The following is a 22,006-nucleotide window of genomic DNA, read 5'->3' on the forward strand; positions in this document are numbered from 1 at the left end:
AATAGGTCGCCTCTTTGTTGCCAGTTAATTGAGGCGCGGGGAGAGGTCTTGGTAACGTTGTCGTGTTTTTTATTCGGATTGAATAGTAGCGCGTGACGGGCATTATGTCCGCACTCTACTTAACCATAGATAAGTTGCGCAATCAACGGAACAGCCACATGGCTAACCAACTTCGTATTCAGCAGACGGTGTTGTTTATGCCTTCACTTTCTCAACCTACATTAACTCCGTCTCATCTAAAATATGCAAGAGGTTAGAATAGAAATTCGGCGCATTATTTGTCACCCTTCTTTTCAGTTTCACTATTGAGTAATAAACAACATAAATTCTACGTTATCATAACAACTACTAGATAGTTGGACGGTAATAAAGACTGCTTTTAAACAACTGGCGTTATTCAATTCATTTTAATATAAAAAACAGTCTGTCCTTGAATACTTACTAGTAAATCAACAACATAACGATAAGGTATTAAGCATAAACGGCAAAATTATTGTAATACATAACGTACAGCAAAGATTATCACATTAGGTAATTCCAGAGCCTTGACACAATGCAAATCAGTACCCAGTGCTATCCATATCAACATGGTGATGACGATCGGTTTAATTCTGGTTTTATATCCGTTTTGATATAACTTGTCCTTTTCAGAGAATGTAAACCAGTTGGGTCTATAATTGGTGTCACAAAGCAAGCAAAGCTAACTGCAATGAGTTCAGTTGGCATTTTCGTTAAGTGATAAGAAGGCAGCTTGTCAAATTTATTTCTATTTGAGAAATTTTCAGAACGCTTTCAAATTAATTACGTTACACAATCTCTCAAAAATGGGATGAGAAAAGATTTTCTTGAAAAGGAGCTATAAACAAATCTATGAACATTACAGCAAGTGGTAATTACTTTCGTATTAGTAAAACTAATTCAACTAGCATGGTTAGTTGAATGCTAATTAAATTGGCTTGAAACACCTACCTCGAATAATACAGAAATGGACGTACCTATGGCCAATTATACGCAATACCTACAATAGATACAATCTTGAGACAATATACTCTTGTTTATAATAATTGATAAATCCGGACATAATTATGCTTGAAAGTTTATCATTATTCAATCTTAATAGGTAATACTTATCATTAGTAGGTGAATGACTCAGCGCTATTCAGCGTATCCAAAAATAGTCATAATTCACACCTCTATAGTTGTAGAGGCGCTATCTATCTATGATTGGTTAACAATGACATGAGTGACAAATAGAATATTGATTTTTTAGGGATTTCGTACCCTATATTTTAAAGGCTTAAACGCGGCTATAGGTTTTAATAAATGGGGAAGATAAGCGAAAATAACAATATGGCGAACTAATGCTTCGCGAATCTAGACGAAACTTTATTCATATAGGAATAAATAAAAATATCTCTCTGTTTTTAATTATGACGCATTGCAGTAACTTTGTGCCTGGCATTGCCTAAATAGCGGTTCCCTGCGTCGCATAACCCTTCCGAGCAATTACTTCGGTATCACTCAGCGTTCTTTTTTCTGGTTTCTCGGCACCTCAATGTCTTAACGTGATGTTATATAGCCTTAAACCTTCTTCTTCAAGAATTGGGACATAAAATGCAAAAAAGATTATTAAAATTTAACTGGTAGTTCAAGAGACTAACGCGCTTGCTAACAAAATACAATCATTTAGCTTTAGTATTAATTAAAAAAAAACAAACATACCTCGTTCCACACCACATACCTTGTACTGAATAGTGTTTATTTTAAGTACTGCACAAGGAAAATTGATATTTAAATAATCCGGTTTTATCGAATACGAAATAACATTACACTTGCAAATACGTTTAATGACTGACTCATTGGCATTACTTGAAACAAATGGCTATTATTTAATACCAAATTATCTAGATATTATTATTAAATTTGTACCTATTTTAGAATTAAATTTTAACGAAGTTATTTTGCAAATGTGTAACTTATAACTTAAAGGTTACCTCTATAGACGAAACCAAAACATGGAATGCAACTTGAGATTATAATAATTTCTCAAATAACTCATACTCATATTATAAATGCGAAAGCTTGCTTGTTTGTCCTTACTATACGCCCTAGATGAGTAAACACTTTGTTTTAGCATAGAGTTATTGAAAGGAAGGAATGTAACATAAGCTCCTTTTTGTCCAAGGGAAACAAACGGTTCCCACGGGATTTGTAAAAAACCGTAATAAGGCTAAGAAAGCGGGCAATAGTTAGTCTTATATGACAGGTAGGTATATTTTAAACTGCATTTACGGGAAGGTTTACGCAGTTTTAATATGTCTACATTGATTTGGTTACGCTAAGCACTGGTTTTTAATAGCTTTTCAAGTAAACAAATAAAATTTATTTAGCATTTTTTTAGAAACCACTGCGTAAGGTTTTACAACCATTGCGGATACCTAAATACTTTAAATAAATAATCTTTAATTTCCAAAATCCGTAACATAACATCAAATAATCCCTTACACCGATGTGCACAGGAAACTGCCACCTCTTTCCTCTTTATGACAATAATGTATTGAAAATGATAATAAACAAGTGGATAAACACCGTTAGTTTGCTAAAATGTACATTAGTAAACATTTATTCGAACACCCACAGGAAAACGATCGTAAATTTATATTTAAACCGGAATCATTAAAATCCTAGGATCGTGAGAATGGTTTAAAACGATTCACAAATTTCTAAGCGTTAATACCGACGGCTACTAGTCCGATTGCGAATAGAATGTTGTAACAGGTCCCGAATGCGCCAAATACATATAATTAGCGTGTTAATTTACGATATCATCTTCAAGATCTGAGAGAGGAAACTGTTCCAGCTCACAACATCGCGGGCATGCTTAATTAACGTTCATCCGGCGAATTAAATCAAGATTGGTCCGATATCGTTCACTACCGTTCCGTGGAATCAATGTTAATTTACTTTCGAGTTTTGTGCCTCACGTCATCATGCGCATGTGGGAAGAACTAAATTTTTTTTTTTAATTTACCATAACGGCTAACGGCCCTTTATTTTTCGTACTTCTAAAATATAAATAGCGCTGTTCATAACTCGTATGCCCGTTTTCATTAACAAGAAACAAGGCAATGCCTAAGTAAGTAAAGCGTAATCGAAGCAGATTCCTAGTCTTATATTTAGCTTTCACAATCAATTCAACTCATATAACCTATTTAAACATTACGCATCGCCGAATCGTAGTCGTAAATTAAGGTGGCGCCTAACGTCGTTAGTGATTATATAAGAATTGGTGAAACGTTTATTTCCGAATCACATATTTCATTAGACATCCGTTTTAGCGTTTCCTAGGTTTAGTGAAGCTGTAGTTTTAGTGTGAGAAAAGTACAGAAATCCATTGTGGGGATGGGTATATGATTTTATAACTTGATAGCGATGGTAATATTAGATGTATCTTTGGCTTAGTTTAAACAATGTATTAAAACAAATTAAATAAATTCATAAATCGAAGTTACGATTGATGAGTTTCTTGACGACAAGGCTGCTTGGAAGCGGCCCGCTCAATGGGATTTAAAGTTGAAGGTGTATAAGCCATCCTAGAGGAAACATTTACTTCCTATCTAAACAGTAGCATAGGTATAAGATAAGGGGATGACATTTATAAATTGGCTCACGTGCAGTTTTTCTGAGAAGATGGCTCTCCCAAGGGTAATCCGATTATGTTACGATGCCACGAAGACAATTAGAGGTAAACTTACTACCCGTATCAGGGAAGATATCTGTATCTTCCCTGATACGAGTAGTAAGTTCCGGAAAAAGATTGGAAATGTAAGATTAATTATCACAATGTTTTATCTTTTTGACATTTTCAGACTTGGCAGTGTATCAGCAGTTTCAAAGGTTTATAATCAAAGTGTATGTATTACGTTATGACTTATGAATAATAATATGGAATCTTCCAAGAGTTTTAAAGATAATAAATAACACGTTAATTGCTAGAACAATGTCTTTATTTTTATCGTTAAGTGGAACCTTCACCTTGAAGTGCAACTCCATTAAGTCCTAAGTACTTGTAATTTTAACGTGTAATTTCAAGTGTTTTTATATTTCGTTTTACCACTAAGCTATCATAAAGCATAAGTGTACGCTAATTAATCAAAAAGCCAGAAGTCATTGCCTCGGACGCGGTGGTGGGCGTTCATAACTCAAACGTAATTAAATGTCGAGGTTCTCAACTCCACGTCTTTTAGCTACTTGACGAGGATTTCAGTCAAAACAAACATGTTGTTGAAAATTAAATTAATTTTATGACAAAGTATCTTTGTTGTACAACTGCCTCGTTGTTCAAGTAACGTGTTCGACTATAGATGCTGGGTTATGGATCCATAGGAATGAGGTGTTTCTGATAAACCAATCATACTTGGTTGTTAGCATAAAACGTGTTCCACTCCAGTAGAGACAATAGTTCTGAGTAGCAAGTTTTAACATAAAGTAAATTCTAAGTCCCAGCTCGCTACGCAGTTAGATCTCTGCCTAAGATGGAAAGCACTTGCCTTGAACATAGTTCCAAGCTCGTTCCAAATAAAAGTGTTTCAACGTCAACACTCCACGCGTATATCATCGTGTAGATAGCAAGTCATACATAGTACACAATAATTACAAAAATCCGTCATAACATCATTAGGAAAGCTATTTGCGTCCGCCCGCGCTGGCATTTATTTGCCAAAAGCAATTAATTACGAAGAGAATGGAATATCTCGGCGGCTAGTCCCCCAGAGACGGTTACGGTTACTGCCAACGTTGATTAATGCCTGCGGGAGTCTTTAAGCAATCCTTATTCTACACGTTCGGATGTAAAGTGTAGTATTTGAATAATCTCACTTTGATATCTTAAAACTCTTAACATGGTACGTACGGTAGAAGTTCTGAGACATCCGAACGACTATACTTTGAACTGAGAAGAGGTCGCTGCTGGAGGGATGGCGACGGAAAACTTGTGTGCCTGAGCGTCCGTCGAACTTTACCAATCCGCACTTGGCCAGCTTGGTGGGCTAAACCCTTCTTATTCCGAGAGGATGCCTGAGCTCTGTAGTTCTTCGGTAATGGGTTCATGATGATGATGAAAACGATGTTGCAAATTTTCTATAAAGGGACCTTGGCTACATGCATGTGAAGCCATATTACCTGACTGGCGAAACTCAAATTTTACGTTGACTTGTGCCCAGTATGTGCAATATTTTGGAGTTCGTTGGAGCAGCTTGGCATTTTATACCACGATCCTTTATTATAAACTGATGTCAAATTGAAATTCAAAATAAACACATTAAATGAGACTTTATCTGCAAGCTCGTTTGTATCATCAAAGGCTTGTCTATTGGTAATGAATCTGCCATTGATTTGGAATGTTACTGATAGTGGATAGCGTAGTTCTTTGATCACTACAAAATATATTTTAATTGGAGTGCATAGCTTTGAGTAATGGTGATTAAGAAAATAAAGGATCGTCTGATTCTAAGGAGTTTCACATAATACAAAGATTTTTTTGTAATTAAAATGAATATCACGCTTTCAACATGACTATTATATAATAATTCATTGTTCGGGGATTCTATAACGAAATTTTACTACACCATATTTTTACTGAAGCCTGGGTTTGCCTTTTACCTCAATCGGCAAAGTGCTTGCATTAGAAATTTCAACAGAATAGATAGAGATACGAATGAAGCAAGTTAAACAAGGTCTGCACAATTTTTAAATATGTAAGTTTAAAATTTCAAGAATAACGACAAATTCAACTGATGTGGGTGTTGCAGGCAGGATATGTTTAACAATGAAAAGTTTTACTTTTGTAGGGGCTATCTCCGGTTGGACCTGAAATACCCTGTCGGCACTTAAGAAGTTAAGATTATTTACTTCAATTGATAATTTTCTACTTTTATATGTTACCTATACAGGTTTTGCGCAAGCAAGTTTTTGTTAATAAAAGTGCAACATTGTAAAACTGGCACAAGGCAAAGTAATTTACACATAAATGCAGAAGCGCAACATTAAAGATCGGCGCCGATAGCAATTAACGAACTGTTTTCACTAACGGTGGTCGATATCGATAAAGCTGCACGCACCTAGAGCTCCGAGATGGCATCGCTTTGTCGGTCGTCGGTTCACTTCGAGACGGAGACGGGCGAACGATAGCGTGCGAAGAATACCAATCGAATCAACTGTTCGTTCCCCGAAGCCATGTGCGTGACTACCTGGGGACCGGTTACATGGCATAGCCGAGAAACGAATCCCTACTAATATTGTAAATGCGAAATGAGTTTGTTGGTTTATCCTTCTTTCACTTACCAATATTACAATAGTTTGACGTGATTTTTTTCGTATAGTAACGTAGTTTATTGGCCGGATTTAGTCTACTTTTCATCCTCGGAAAGATTTTAAACGTAGGAAATGCTCGATTTACCTTTAATATGACTGGTAAAATTTGGTATGAAGGTGAAGGCATCTGCAAGGCTCGAAACAATATAGGATACCTCTTAACCTAAAATAACTAGGTATTACAATTATAAGTGTTTCTTGTGTATTCTTTAAATCACCGAACTATAAAAACTGCGGGAAAAACTGCAGGCATAGTTTTTAGCATTCATTCCCTCGCCTTGCGCCTAAAAACGTGTAACTTTTAAGCAGAAGGCTCATAATAACAGAAAAAGTTAACACAAATGTTGTATATACAAGTGAAACGCATTATCGATAGTGAGAAATGAAATGTTTAAAAATGTTGCAATATATTATTTCAATGTATCATTTATCACTGACCGGGGAAATGTTTAGAGACATCAATTAGTCGATGAGTGCACCGCAACAGTTCAAATAGGCCCGGGATTAAAATAGGTCACCCGGGAGGGCGATAAATACAGGCGATGCGTTCAAGCCCGATGCAGATCGCTTCACATCCGCGTATAACGATTGCCAGACTATACGCCAATAACAAAACATTCCAACGGCTACCACTCACACGGCTTTTCACAATAAATTTCACTATTAATAAATTGTGAACGAGATTGGAAGAAAAATAATTGCCAACTATCCAATAAATTCAACGATTTAAGACTAATCAAAGACTGCCTTACAGAATACAAAATACGGTATAATTGGCAAGGATTACTATGCTGATGGGGTATTAAAGTACGATAGGTACAAACTCTCTTCACCTTCTCTACGCACAAAATTTTAACCCTGTCCAAATCAAATCAAATCAATAGAATGAAGTTTTGATAGAAAAATACGCAGTGACAACCATTACGACAGTCGTGTTTACAGAAGTCACGGTTTACTATGGCAGGCAATAGGAGTAAGATTGAGTTCTTTGCATTACGACTGCACTATATGTTATAATTATTAGGAGTAGTAAGACTGATTGAATTAATTATTGAAAAGCGGCACCTTCGGTATAGTATTAAAAAGAGACACGTTACTTAAGTTATATTCGGATAGTTGACCAAATACGTAGATATATGTTTGTTAAGAAAACATTGTGAAATACAATTGTGTTTGTCTTGCACCTACCGTTTTAACGGCAATTGTACAAATAGCGTTGCGTAATCAATCGTGAAGTTTATTGGCGATAGTCGACGTCGATGCTGGCAAGGTTAATAGAATACAGACGTTGCATATTGAACGCCGTGGAGATTGCCAACAATAAAAATATCTTCCATAAATAATATTCGATTAAAATTATGCATTTATTTTGAATGGAGGGCATCGTTCAATGTCAGATATAAAAACGTCATCCTATTCCGATAAAGATAAGTACAATATCAAACCACTTTACTCGATCAGATTTCATGGCCAGATAATTATTTGTTTCGAGAAAGATGTAAATACTCGAACGCTGTTAGTTAATAAAGTACTTGAGAAATAAAATGTGCTATCATTTTAATTACGTTTTATTATCATGAAGGAAGTGATGATAAACACACAAAACATAAAAAGCGCGTCAAAGTGTAATTGGCAAGAAAACATTGAAAGAATTCAAATCATACAAGTCCGCGTCACTGCCGCGAGTCCGTCGGAGTTATAAATTTACCGAATATAAAACGATATGTCGTATAGTGAAAAGTTTACGAGGGGCGTGCGAGCCGCCGTCTACGCACACCAGTTGGCGTGGATTCAATTCCTGTTTGAAGTATTTTAGGAGCCACGCACGCCGTCCCGGTGCGCTTACTGCCTGTTTACAAATACTAGCGCGCACTCGATTCAATTCCACAGAATTTGTAAACACAATGTCAAAAGAGATTGCCTCTCGATATACGCAATGGTATTTCCAAGCCTGAACTAATGCCATTACAAAAATTTTGGAGCGCCCTAAACTGCATTATCTTCCCATCCGTATATTGGTTTGTAAAATTAAACTTTTTCTGTAATAACTTGAGCATTAAAGTTGAGGACTTCCTCGTTTAAAGGAGTACCAAGTATAATATCCTATTGTTGCAATATATATAAGATCGTATTACTAAAAAACAGACTATATAAAGAATCAGACAGTAATTCCCCTGCTATAAGATGGGTTTATAAACAGTTCTTTTGAAAATTAAAGATTGTTCATAAGCAGTCACGATTAAAATCATTAGTAACATATACCTAGTAAATAATAAGAAATATTAGTCTGGACTGCTATAACGACAGCAATTTGATTTTAAATGAAATAGGAGCAGTATTTTAGAAAGTTTGAGCAATATTTTCGCATCAATGTTATAATGTAAAACGGCAACTCCGTGCTAAGCACAACAACCTCTTTTAAAAGTCAAGCGAGTATAAATAATTGATGAATCGCCCCCCGTCTTGTCGTAGCGGAAGAAACGAAACGAGATGGCTCTCACCTCCCATATCGATAAACCTGATTAAAAACGAAGTACATATTTACATCAGCCGACAGATTTTATTTTTATTTTGTAAATGTGTATTTAAATGAATAAACATTCTGTGAAGTTTATATTGCAAACAAACAAGAGAAGACGTTAAAACCTACGTTAACTAACGGCAGTAACGGCAACCTGCTCAAAAGGTTGCTTTGTACTCGAAGAAACATTCCCGTTCGTCTCGATTTGTAATAAAATTCCTTACCAAAGACTTTGTATATATTACCCGCTCCACACATAGACATTTCAACGTTACATTTGCTTGTAGAAGATAAAAGTGATTTCAGGTAATGGAATTTTAAAATTCATTCTCTAACGTAAGAACAACATAAATATAATAATGCCAAAGCTATCATTTGTAAATTCGTGTTAATAGTCGATCAGAGACGGTAAAATGAAGCAAAAAGGAAATGGAAACCATTATACAACTTTTACTAGTTTCTTTATTGCTTTAGCGAACGCGCTCGCAAAGAAACGCACGATTTCATTCGACAAAATTCGCGTCTACATCGCCGGCTATTGGGAATAACGATCGGCAAAGGCAGGCTAAAATGGAATGTAAACAAAACATCTAGAGACCAAGTTTGTCTGACTATTTCCTGCACGATGCGGCTTTTAAATACATAAGAACAAAATGATTATGAATGTCGTAAATATTTCGAAATTTTTGCTGTGGGCGAGTTGTTATTTTGCTTCTTGTGCGAATCCCTTGAGTGACTGGCGACTGTTGAACTTGTTGCTTTAACTATTCTTAAGGCTGGATGACAATAACTTTGAACAACTTTTAGTTATTATACATTCGTTTAAAAAATCAAGATCAGTCTTAAAAGGCATAATATCAAAAATAAATCATTTATAGGATTTAGTTAACACCCGTGGGTTAATAATGATGAAGATGCATATAAGAAGATGACTTCGCATTTACCCATAAAACAATATTGAAATAATAAGTCACTATTGAGCTTTATGTCGGATTCTTCACTAACGAAGTCCCGACTTTTCATAAAAACATGTAAGCTACATAGAGTACAATTTCTGCAATAAAAACAAGAAGATCGCCTATGCTCTACGCAAAAGGGTGTAAGATGCTTATCATCATTTGCTTAAGTATTGAATAGATCTATGATTATTTACAGGTGGGTAATGTACATTATTTGAAAATCCCTACAAAATGAACGTGTAATAAATCGTTATACATGTTCATTAGTAAACTTAACAACAGCTGTTGAGAATTAACCTTGAAAACCGAAGAACCTGTCTCGCTCGGTCGGATAATAATCAACCCTCTTTAAGAGCCACGAGGCGATACACATGTTTGCTCACGCAAAGAAGTATTTATAGTTCAGTTGAAACCATCGCGTTGATTTAATAAGTGGTCCACATTCTTAGAATGAAAAGAGTTAATGGTTGTTGTGTATAGTTTGTTAAAGTTAAGCCATTTTATCGAATAAAACTGTGAACTACCCAACTAACGAAACAGGTCAAAAACATAAGCAAAGTGCCTCCTGAATCGACAAAAAGAGGTCACTGACTGCTCAACGGGGTGGCGACGGCGCCGGGCGGGGTAGGAGTGGAGGGGCCATAATAACACATTTCAAAAAAGAACCCCAACCATCTGCCGCACATGTGCGTTCCGTTTCATACAGTGAAATGCAAGTCGTGAGCACAAACCACCGACCATTGTGGCGGGCTCTTTTTGTGCAGTAGCTTTTTGTTGTCTTCACGCTTTGTGATCATGCTTTCGATCGACAATAACGTTTTTTATAACGAAAGGAAATCAATACGTTTGTGACGTAAAAGAGCAAATGAAACTGATTGATGATCTCACTCTAATGAGCTTCGTTTGCTATTATCTGATGGCAGGAGTGACAGAAGAGAAATAGTTCTAATCCGCGTAAATATGGAATTTAATAAACGTTACATAGCAGAACTGTTGGCTCGGTTTCTTTTATAGATATTGCAAGTCTATGCAGTTCCGAGAACATCGCAGCGAAATTGGATCGACGCCAAACACTTTCTTCACAGAGACGTAGAGGTCGTAGAAAAGTGGCGCTCATATTTCATGTGAATATACAGTCGGGATAACTATTGCGTTGTGTAAATCACAGTTACTTACGTCAGTTAAGAATAATATCTATGCAGAAGTTGAAAACTCTCTCTCTCTAGTTCTCGGATTTGATCTTTTTGCCGGCGTTTAAGTACTGAAATAAAGGATAAACTAAATTTATTACATTTCTAAAATATAGATTAACGGGTACATACCACGATAATATTTTGGGATCTGTCAATATTCCGACCCAGTTACTTGGATCGTTCCATTAAGCTGTAGATTAACCACGAAATTCTTAGTTCAAAATCTTTAGTTTTTTTAAACTTACTGAGAGAAGTAAAATATCTACCAAAATATCTCAGTTATGCGATACTATACCATCAATTTATATTGCTTTAAATGTTTTTACCACGACACAGATACAATTGATCACAACAAAGCAGTGGAAACATTAGTTATATATAAGTGCTTACAAAAAACGCTGCCGTAAGCACATTGAAGTAAAGGATAAACGTTTTCATGGCACCATAGAAATCCAGTGCAATCTGTAGCTTTAATATGCTTTTAATTTAATGTAATGAAAAGAAACTACTAAACGAAATTGTGAAAAGAAGTTGCAGTCTGCGCAAACTTCATAGAGTAGGTTTTCAGCAATCTCAATAGAATCCTCGGCTTAGCGCTTTCGCACTGATGGGGTCCGAATAACCCTAGGTATATCTAAAGAGAAATTAATGGAATCTCGGAACAATCTTTAATTAATGTCATTGTTAATTATAAGAAGAACATTAGTTTATAAATGGCACAATTTAGTTATCAATTCTATTATATTTATGACCGCTTCGTTCGAGTTCGTGTCGACGAAGTAAGAGGAATAAAGATCGTGGCTCGACCTTTGATTCGTGAGTCCCCCGGGGCGAGATGATCTCGCCGGAGCTAACAAATGCCTTCTATTGCCTTTCCCTTGAGGTACCTACCTTATTTTACACAAAGCGTAATGGGTAAATATTACATTCGGTTCCTGTAACATGCTTTCGAGGTATTTCTTAAAAGGAAATTTACTGACAATGAAGAGTATGGTTATCTATTGTCGTCTTTCATACAGTTGAATCAAGTCCAACGTTGAAATATATATTTAAACTTTTATTTTACATAAAACCACTACCCATAATTCAATGTTACAGTTATCAAAACAGGTATTGAAACAAATTAAGCGTTTAAAATAAAGAAGTAGGTATTATTACTTCACAAGATATAATCGGATAATGACGGTGATTCCGCGGATGAATTGTGGGCGAGCGGCTGTGCGGGGTGGGAGGGGAAATCAGGTCCCGTTAGGAGAAAGTAGCCGCCTACACTCCGGCGCAGATCGTGACGACTCGACCGACCGACTGCCGCCATCTTAGCATCATACGGATCGACTCTATTGTATCAAATTTGGAAGTGAAAAAAACCAATACACGAAAGATTCATACTAGAACATCAGCAGACGTTGATTAACCATTTTGTTGTATAATTATCGACTTTTTTTTAACAAGGATGTGTGACTTTCATATATTTTAATGCACAGTATATAATCGATTATGAAATAACTTTCTCTCCAGGCGAAATCTTAAAAATTCACGTCGCATACGTCAAGTCATGGACGGCACAAAAAGAACGTCAATCACATGTATTGTGTTGCAACGCTGTATGAACTGGCAACACTTATTCATTTCGCGACAATGTTGAGAAATGAATCGATAAAAAGTATTTTTTCCACTAAGTAGTTACTCTAAAGAAGTATTAAGTAATAGTAACGGCACGCTACCGTTTTAATTAAATAAATTTAATTGAGCTCGACTCAAAGTCATTGGAATACGACTTGAGAGTCTAATTAACAAAATCACAAAGAAAACGAGGCGAGAATTACAACATTTTTAAAATCGTTACTATAGAAAACTAAGTAGGTACGTGTCTCCGTGTATTATTGTTGATTTCTTTTTCTGTGAGAAACGTAAGCTTTAGGAAAACAATAAAACTATACCTAGGAAAGTAGAGATTTTAAGAACATGGCACCCGAAATCAGTAAAGAGATGGCCTGAAAGAATTCTTCGTATTCGATTTCGGATTACGAAGCAAAGTAACTTTTTGACAATGACTTAAATGTAATATCTGTAATTAATTGGTGACGCAAGATTTAATTTCAGAAAGTTTTCTTGAATTGAAACACGAGTAAGTGCTTGAGTAAATTAACGTGACATAAAAAGTCGCAACTACTGATACAGCAACCTTAATTAAAGTTAAACGAGCGACGAGCATAATAGTGAGCGCCGCAGTCACGGTAGAGTTCGAGAATCACAAACAATTCTTGCGCAAGCGGTAAAATAAAATTACGCTGACGATAAAATAATGTTTCATAACCCCACAACCACACCGCAGAACTGGTTCCACCGGTCGACTTCGCAGGTGCGCGGGCGTTCCTAAATGACACTGCGCTATGCTGACCCTGAACCACGCTAAAAGGTACCCACGGGCCACGAATGGTATTAGAGTGCAGTAAATACTGGCGTATATGTATCGTTAACATTCAACTATTTTAGTCCAATCAAAAACAAAATATGTACCACCAAAAATTATCTACTACTATGATATGAATAATATAATTTGCCTTCCGACTGAGCATATAAGGGCATGGATAGCCAAAATGCTGGCGCTGTGGCCTCCTTGAACTGCAGAAAAATTTTGACGTTGGGTTCAATAAGCACCAGCTTTCACGTTTTTAGCCTTTTTCTTGTGTGACATGTTTATAACAACATCTAACCATAAAGAAAAATTCCCAACAATTAAATCATTAATTAAAAAATACTTCGTTTACTATTCCACATTATGTTTAGTTACATGCTGAACTCACGGGTTAGTCAAAATGATTACTGTTCAAAATCGAACCATTAGAACCCTTGGGACCACTGGTAATATAAATTTAAATTGCCGACCAAATTCCGCCGTTGCGTTAGCCGCCATTTGATATTACGTAGTGGGAAATTCATTTTGCACAAAAACAAGATTGTGATCAACTTTTTAATAAAAATGTTGAGTTGAAATCTTTACAACTTTAGTTCTTTAAATATTTACCGTGCGATAGATATTGTTTGTATTGAAAGGAAAAATAGATTTTAGAGCAAGTTTTCTGGTACCTACGAATATTTAAACTCTAAAAGCAAATTTAATAAGCTAAGTATATCCCATGAGTTCGTCTTGATTAGCAGAATTTTGGCGAAAATTGTAATTCAGACTACCAGAGTGGTTCCTTTCAAACATTGAGTAGTAAAACTCATGCTGATAACCAATGCAATTCGAAAATACTTTATTCGTTATTGAGAATGATTGCTCACATGACATTGTCATAAACAATGTCTTGTTTGTTCTTGGGACTTGACGTAGATAATACCATGCAATACCGTGGAGTAGATAATAGCAACATTAACCCAGAATATATGTAAATTGCATACATCGCAATGCGTTAGTACAAGGTAAATGGTAATTATCTACGGGAATCCCGATAAGACGGTTTGATGGAGCAATTAATGGAAAATTCATATCAATATCACGTTGTACCCAACAAGTCTAGTGACGAGTTCGTGATTGGCGTCATAGGTGTGTACAAATAATTGGAATAATGATTATCAGATATGAATAATAAAGAATTCAGTGTAGTTATCTCAGTCGACACAGATTTTTGATGTGAAAAATAACGCGGTGGGGGGTCATACCGGCTGAAAGCAATTTATTATCATACAAAAGAATAGCATTTAGTAACTATTTAAATCTAAATGCATTGTGAATGACTGAAAACATTTAGCCAGTAGGTAGGTGTGTGCGTACCTTAAAAATCTCAATAACAAAACACTGTTATTCAGATTTCTATGGTACCTACCTATGATTTTATCATTTCAATGACGCAGACGCATTCAACCTTATTTATGAGAAAAATTTATTATTTTTATTGCGTCCATTCTACCTGATGCCCTACAGACTCGTGAAGGTGGATTTTTTTCGTAAAAACTTGACTTTATTGGAAGGTGGCGTTCATACAAGTACCTACTATTTCTTTCGTAATAGGTACGATAGGTAGATGATATCATCATTAACTTATTTATGTAATATGAATGAAATTGATATTGCTTATTAATTGCGTACTTATGTTTGTTTTTCAATCCGGCTAGAGGGCGATGACCCAACGATATGCGGGCTCATTAATGCAATAAAGACAACCGTCGGAGCCTGAGCGCTGCCGTGCGGGAGCCTGACTATTATAACGGTATAATCGCCGCTTCAAGTTACCTTGGCTCAACTAGCTTTATAAAAAGTTAACTGCCCTAGTAGGTAGTAGTATAGCTCCGTACCAACGTAAGCAGAATATTTATAAATTACATCGATATTATCGACTACAAAGAGATTAAAATTTTCGTAAAGGCATCAGCAATCATCCATTAAAGATTAAGCCCATTTACAGACAAAAAAAACTGTCGACAAAAAATGCATCGTCAGACGATCAGGTAAAAATAATAACAGTATCCCATCGAAAGGCCGATACGTTGGCCGAGGTGCTACAATTCAACATCACAACAAAAAGTCACTGAGCGTCGACCCTGCCCCAATAAAGGAACACAAAAGAACCAGGTAAATTTCTTAAATCTCACACGTAGTTATGTCAGCTATAATTATTGAGAAACTCACTTTAATTGTAATATAAAAGAGATTGTATAACGCACTATAGAACCGGTCTGGTTGAGTGTTATGTCACGAAAGTATTGGTCGAGCGAATTAGGCATGGCGCCGTACTTTCACCGCAACTTTCTTGAGCGCGATAAGCTACAAAATACTGGTCCGACTCGTTTATCTGACCTCAGTCATGTTCCAATTGGTATTGTACACGAGCTCTTTTGTTAGCTCGACAACAGAGCGTGTCATAAATTCAAAATACCTCAATGTCAATGTTGCAATAGAAAGTTCATAGAGCTAATTCAGGCAGATAACTTTGCGCTCCTTTCGGTAAAAGAGAAGGATATGTTAGCTTTTGCTGGTCGATCTAAGATAAACTTCATCTCAGCCTATAAGAAAGTAGCCAGCCAAGAAGTAGTAGTATATAAACATCAATTATTTGAAATAGGTACCTAAGTATAATTTAACACAATGTTTACAGCAATGGTTATAATATCTAAGTATCTAGGTACCTATTTCCTTTAGAATTTTATCTGCAGTTTTTAGAATATAGTAAAACGTGATAGGCTGGTAAGGACAACTCCTTTCAGTTACCGTGAAATAGCCATTAATATTATTAAATTTGCAGGAATTTTGATTACAATACACGGAAGCATAGTCTGAAGTAGTTCGGTTAATCAGTAACCACGGCAGCCACTCCATTGTTACGCCATCTGATTGACGTCTAGTATAGTTCTTAGCCATTATTCAGTATAAATTAAAGCCGTCGTGTCGTATTTCCATCTCTATTTCCATGGTACATCGATAAAACTATCCAGTCATATTGAACGAACGTGCTCGCGGTAATAAATACTTGTTTTAGATTAATCATATCCGTCCAGACTGCGCTCACGCATAAATAAGCAGGTGTTCATAAACATAAATACATTCTATCGTAAAGTTGCGGCCATAACCAGCGTAATTGCTTCGACGCACGATCCCACGTCAACTTGAACAACATGAACAAAAAAAAAATCGAGAGACCGGTTCTCCTCGCCATAAAATGGTTTCGGGGCGTTTCGTGCGATGAATATTCATTTAGTTATACATCTACATACACGAACATAAGATTCGTGATGACGCATCCTAAGCGAAGACTGTTATCGCTTCGGTGAATTCAACCTTTTTCTCGACGTTATTTTTAGATCCGAGGATCAATAGGCACTAGTCATACCGATTCGCGGAATGCGAAGAATACGATAGACATTGAGCTATTGAATATTTTATATTAGCATTCGCATCGGAAGTACATCGCTCGTGATATGTATCGTTAATTGGCCTTTACCTACTGGTAACTAAAAAGTTTTATCATTAAGAATTAGGTAATATCACTTTAAAACTGCTTAGACCGTTTGGCGTTTTCTGAGATAATAAAGTAGGTAAAGTTAAGATACCGATAAGATGAAAAGGAAACGACTGTTTAACAACCGTAATCAGTTGAGAATTTGAAATAAGAGTTGAAGTATATTCTTGAAACCGCTACAATATATAACATACAAAAAAAGATAACAGTATGAAAGTACCGCAGTGAGCTCAGTCAGGAATAAATGAAACGGAATAAAGATTTATGTAAAGAAACGCTTATCGAAAACGATGTGACCCCGTTACTTGGACGTCTAATTGAAATTTAGATAAGGAAATAATAATAACAAATGTGTTTGTCGTCCGCTCTGACCTCCGATTTTTGAGTTTGTCGAGCGTGAAGTATAAGTGGCCCCATACATACGCAGATGTCGCTTGGACAAACAAAGCTGCTGATTTGAATGTGAAATTAGGGACGCTGATCTCGATTTTTAAACAAAAACACGTTTCAAGACGCTTCCAAGAAGCGTTGTCCACAATAGTAGATTTTATTTTAAAACTTGTGATTTTAGTTCAGAAATGATTTCATTAAATATAAAATTTATGGAAAGACAAGCCTTGATATAACTTGATATAACAGTACCTTGATTGATTAACGAGAGTACCATCGCTATTAGAATTTAGTTTAGTATTTAAAACAATTTTGTTAATTTAATACAACTTTAAATAATAGAATTGCAAGTACTTCAGATATCTATTGTTATCAGATAATAATAACTCAAGATCTACATGCTTGCTCTTAGTTAATATTTATAACTTCATTATCTTTATTGCAAATATTTGCATTGAATTTCCTGCCGTCAATAAAGCCGCTCTGACCTTCATTAATGAAACATTAACTACTACGTGCTCGAAATACATTTAGTTGATTGTCATCCCAGAATTCCCGAATCGCAGTAGTAGGCGCACCCTTAGGAACAACGTGACATTAAAATACATGAAGCTTTGCGTTGCGGTGACGGGTAGTTCACTTTGGTATTAAAATCTTTTGAACATATAACATTCCTAATATATGCAACTTGTATTATTTTTCCCTTGATGGCAATGAGGAATTTATTAAAAGTTTACCTTTTTTATTAATCTCAATGGGTTCCCGTTCCGGTGATGAACCTGAAATAAAAAAATTACTGTTAGTCTTATAAAAAAAATAGTTATATAAAAGATTTGCAAACGAATAAGGACGCAGATAAATCCCCAAGAGAACGCGAAAGGAGAAAGAAAATATTCAGGTATCTAAATAAACATACGTTACTGAAACGTTTCTTAAAAGCAGAGGTTAAATATTTATTCAAGGCATATTTATAAGTTGCCAAGAATGACGGGCTCGGACCAGTTACGGTAACCTGTTTCGGTAAGTAAATGGTATGTGAAATAAACAACCTCTTTTTATTTAATCATGTTGTATGTTCACTTTAGCTTGCATTTTGTGGTCATTTAGTTCTCCTTTTTCAGATCGAAGCAGTTATACAAGTTTAAATTTTAATAAGGTCAATACAACCGTCTATATCAGCTCTATATTAGCATTTTGCTTGAATCAAGAGACGCCATGTATGGACAATCTAAAAATATTGAAGCAATTATTATTATGCTGGATATGTTGACGATAAAAACTTGTTTCAGAATGTTATAACTACTTCGAGGTATATTGCTAAGGGTCGTAACATTAAGCAGGTGGCCAGAGTAGCTACACAACTACATTAATATCTATTTCTGTTTCCCGCATCGCTTGTCAACCACTTTGCAGCTGGCAAAGTCGAGGTGCTCGCATATAAAATAAGAAATAGTTTAGCGTTAAAGTGCGCTACAATTTTCAGGTAAACCCTATCTATCCGTTTTACGAGTATGCATTACCCTATTGATACTTTGTCATTATTTACATGATTTGATAAGAAAACACATGTTAAGTATACCATATATGTATCTAACCGATAGTTATAATCTCAACGTTTATAACTGCTCAACCTCATGAATTTTTTGGCAAAGCTGTGCCGAAAGAACGAAGTTTGAACAAAGTATTCTCACAGTGTTTGTACACGGGCATTAACTGAAGTAAATTCCCCTAAAGTTGTATTAAGTATAATTTCACTATCCCGAATTCAACACACACATATGAAACTTCACGCATTACCTACACTAATCCATCTATGCCGAATCACACTTCAGATAAACCTCTATTGAAGTGGCGGTTGAAAAGATAAAAATGCGAGTATAAAACGGATATATTTCATCAAATCACAATGAATTTGTTGAATTTATACTTAAACACCTATTATAAATTGTTATGTATATTATCACATCAAGTCATGCACTGTTTACGTGTGATTTTATGCTGTCCGGAAAGAGGTTTAGTCGTCCATATACGAAGATACCACATAATCTCCAGATTCATCAAAAAGTTGGCGGTACACTATTAACGAAACTAGATTTAGATAAAAACTTGATGTTCTGTTCGTACTGTTTTTTAATGCTTATAAGTTTCTCCAGCCTTATGCATAATTATTTTTGTTATATGACCATAACAGTCAACGCTACTAGTTGTGTTTTTTTTATAACAATTAACTTTATTTCTGGCTCACCGTATAAATGGTGACCAAATTCGACATCAGACATGTTCACGGTAAACCCCGCAGAGGTCACCCTCTACGGGCGTCCCATACCCTGGCAAGACAAGGCCAAATACCTGGGAGTAACGTTCGATCATAGAATGAGCTTCACCGCACACATTCGCAAGGCCCGCAACAAGGCTGCGTATGTGATGGGTCGTCTCTATCCGATGATTTGCCGCAAAAGCAAATTATCCCTCCGTCACAAGGTAACCTTGTATAAAACGTGCATACGTCCCATTATGACATACGCCAGCGTCGTATTCGCCCATCGCCCTCACAGCTCCTACAGGAGCTTTCAAGTCCTGCAGAACAAATTTATGCGTATGACCACGGACAGTCCGTGGTACATGCGCAACGTAGATCTCCACCGAGACCTCGATCTTCCCACCATAGCCCAGTACATGAAAACATTATCAAAGACCTACTTTGAAAATGCAGTCCGACACCCCAACCCCCTAGTGGTCGAGGCGTCCACTTATACCCCCGTCCCCGACGTCGAACCAAAGCGGCGACGTCCGAAGCATGTCCTTGACGACCCTGACGACAAAATAACTACCGACAACGTGTCCCAACAACACACACACACGCAACATTCACAGCGTCTTCGCCGGCGAAGAGGAGGGCCCCGATTTCTGACGTCATCCGGACGTGGATCCTTACCACGGTCACGGGGGCGTTCGGACTAAACAATGATTAGTCCAAAAATCCACCAACAGTCAGATTAACGTTGAACCGAGCCGAGGTCCGAGTCCTCGCAGGAGGCACCCTCGGGTCGACGTCTCCCATACTCCCCCCGATGTCGTCGAGCCCTGGGGCTCTTCTCATGGCGAGCTTTCGCGCTCGCCCCACTCCCCCGGTGACGCCGTAGCAACCCCTTAGGAGGTTATCGGCAAGTGTCCTTCCGAAAAAGCAAGAAAAAGCAAACATCAGACATGGGAGACAGGCAATTAATTTCTCGAAAAACCAGATAGCCATAATTGAAGTGTAGGCGTAAATCGTGAAACAGCTGGCTATTTATTGCTCGCATGACTTACTTGACATTTCATAGAAACCAGTTTATAAGTTATGCAATTGAAAACACACGCTTAATGATATGCCACGGCTGCGGGCTGCTTAGTACAATCACCTGTCAATACATTTGAAATGGGTTGCAATAATTAACATATGCATTGGTTTTCACCGATATCTAAAAGGAGGCGATATAGATTCTCAATAGAGATTTAAAAATAAACAATATTGTGTTTAAAGAATTTCTTGCGAAGAAGTTCGTATTTTATATTTAGCTTATAACTAATGCTGGTTATGAAATGAATTAATAATTAATACCAGCCATAAAAAATATCATTCTGTAGGTATCTTTCATAAAAAATAACTCGTCGCGAATTCTATCATTGCCCGAGACTAATTCTTGATTTTCTTGAAGAAGCTAAAAACACAGGTGGATTATTAAAATAACTAATGTCATTTTAATTCAGTCGTCGTCGTTTTTTGTGGAAAAAAATTGCATTACACCCAAAACAGACCCAATTCGAGTTTAGCAAATATTAATCCCCTCAATAAATACTTTTATTAGTATTAAGCAATTTATTTTGTTGGTAGGTATCATGCCGATCTTGGTAACTGGTTATGAACCTCGATAAATGATAGTCTTGTTTGTAAAATATTATCCTAAAGGTTTCCTGTTACAGGCCATAATTTACTGGTGCTGGTTAATAACCGTCAGCATACTTGAGGGAGGCCAAAAAAACCACGCTATTTTCCCTTAAAGGTACCGCGGGCGCCTTTCTTGATCGGTATGCGGTCGGACCACTGGCACAACTGGTTTGAACGTGAGAAATGGGCAGCTCGGAGCGTACGTTGCCCGATATACCCCTTCGGTGATATGCTGAACTAATTATACTCGAGTGAACTGGATAACATTGAATCTGTCGCTTTCTCGAAAACATTAGCTTTGCAAAGGGATAAATATCATACTCTGAAGGGTATGATCAATAGTTGAATACAGGAAGAGAGTGCGTCCATAGAATTAAAAATGCCGGTGAGCGAAATGTAATTTACATTACAGTTTATACACATTAATATCTCACTCATCGGATTCTGTTTATCGTAAATTTACCGGATGATGAGTAGGTATTGAAACCGAGCCCGCACTTGGCAAACGTTCGTGTTGTAAAACAGACAAATAATAATTTAGAGAGGTCTGCTGCGGCTTAATACGGACTAAAAATAGCAATGTTTTCATAAACCCAATATGAGTTTACGCAGAGCTAGCGTTCGCGGGAATGAGGTCAAACGAGTTGGCATTCGTTCGTACTGCCGGAATATAACAACGCCAA

At 36.5% G+C, this 22,006-nt stretch overlaps 1 protein-coding gene across 4 annotated transcripts in view; it reads right to left on the bottom strand.

Moving 5' to 3' along the window:
* Positions 1-22,006, bottom strand: part of LOC120630092 (lysine-specific demethylase 3A) — a 229,075-nt gene that overhangs the window by 40,742 nt on the left and 166,327 nt on the right. For all 4 annotated transcript variants that reach the window (XM_039899237.1, XM_039899236.1, XM_039899239.1 and 1 more), the window contains one exon: positions 18,133-18,174. In XM_039899237.1, the coding sequence (XP_039755171.1) occupies positions 18,133-18,174 (42 nt within the window). The remainder of the gene's footprint in view (positions 1-18,132; positions 18,175-22,006) is intronic.

The sequence above is a fragment of the Pararge aegeria genome, chromosome 15 (genome assembly GCF_905163445.1).
Source record: "Pararge aegeria chromosome 15, ilParAegt1.1, whole genome shotgun sequence".
NCBI classification, from domain to species: domain Eukaryota; kingdom Metazoa; phylum Arthropoda; class Insecta; order Lepidoptera; family Nymphalidae; genus Pararge; species Pararge aegeria.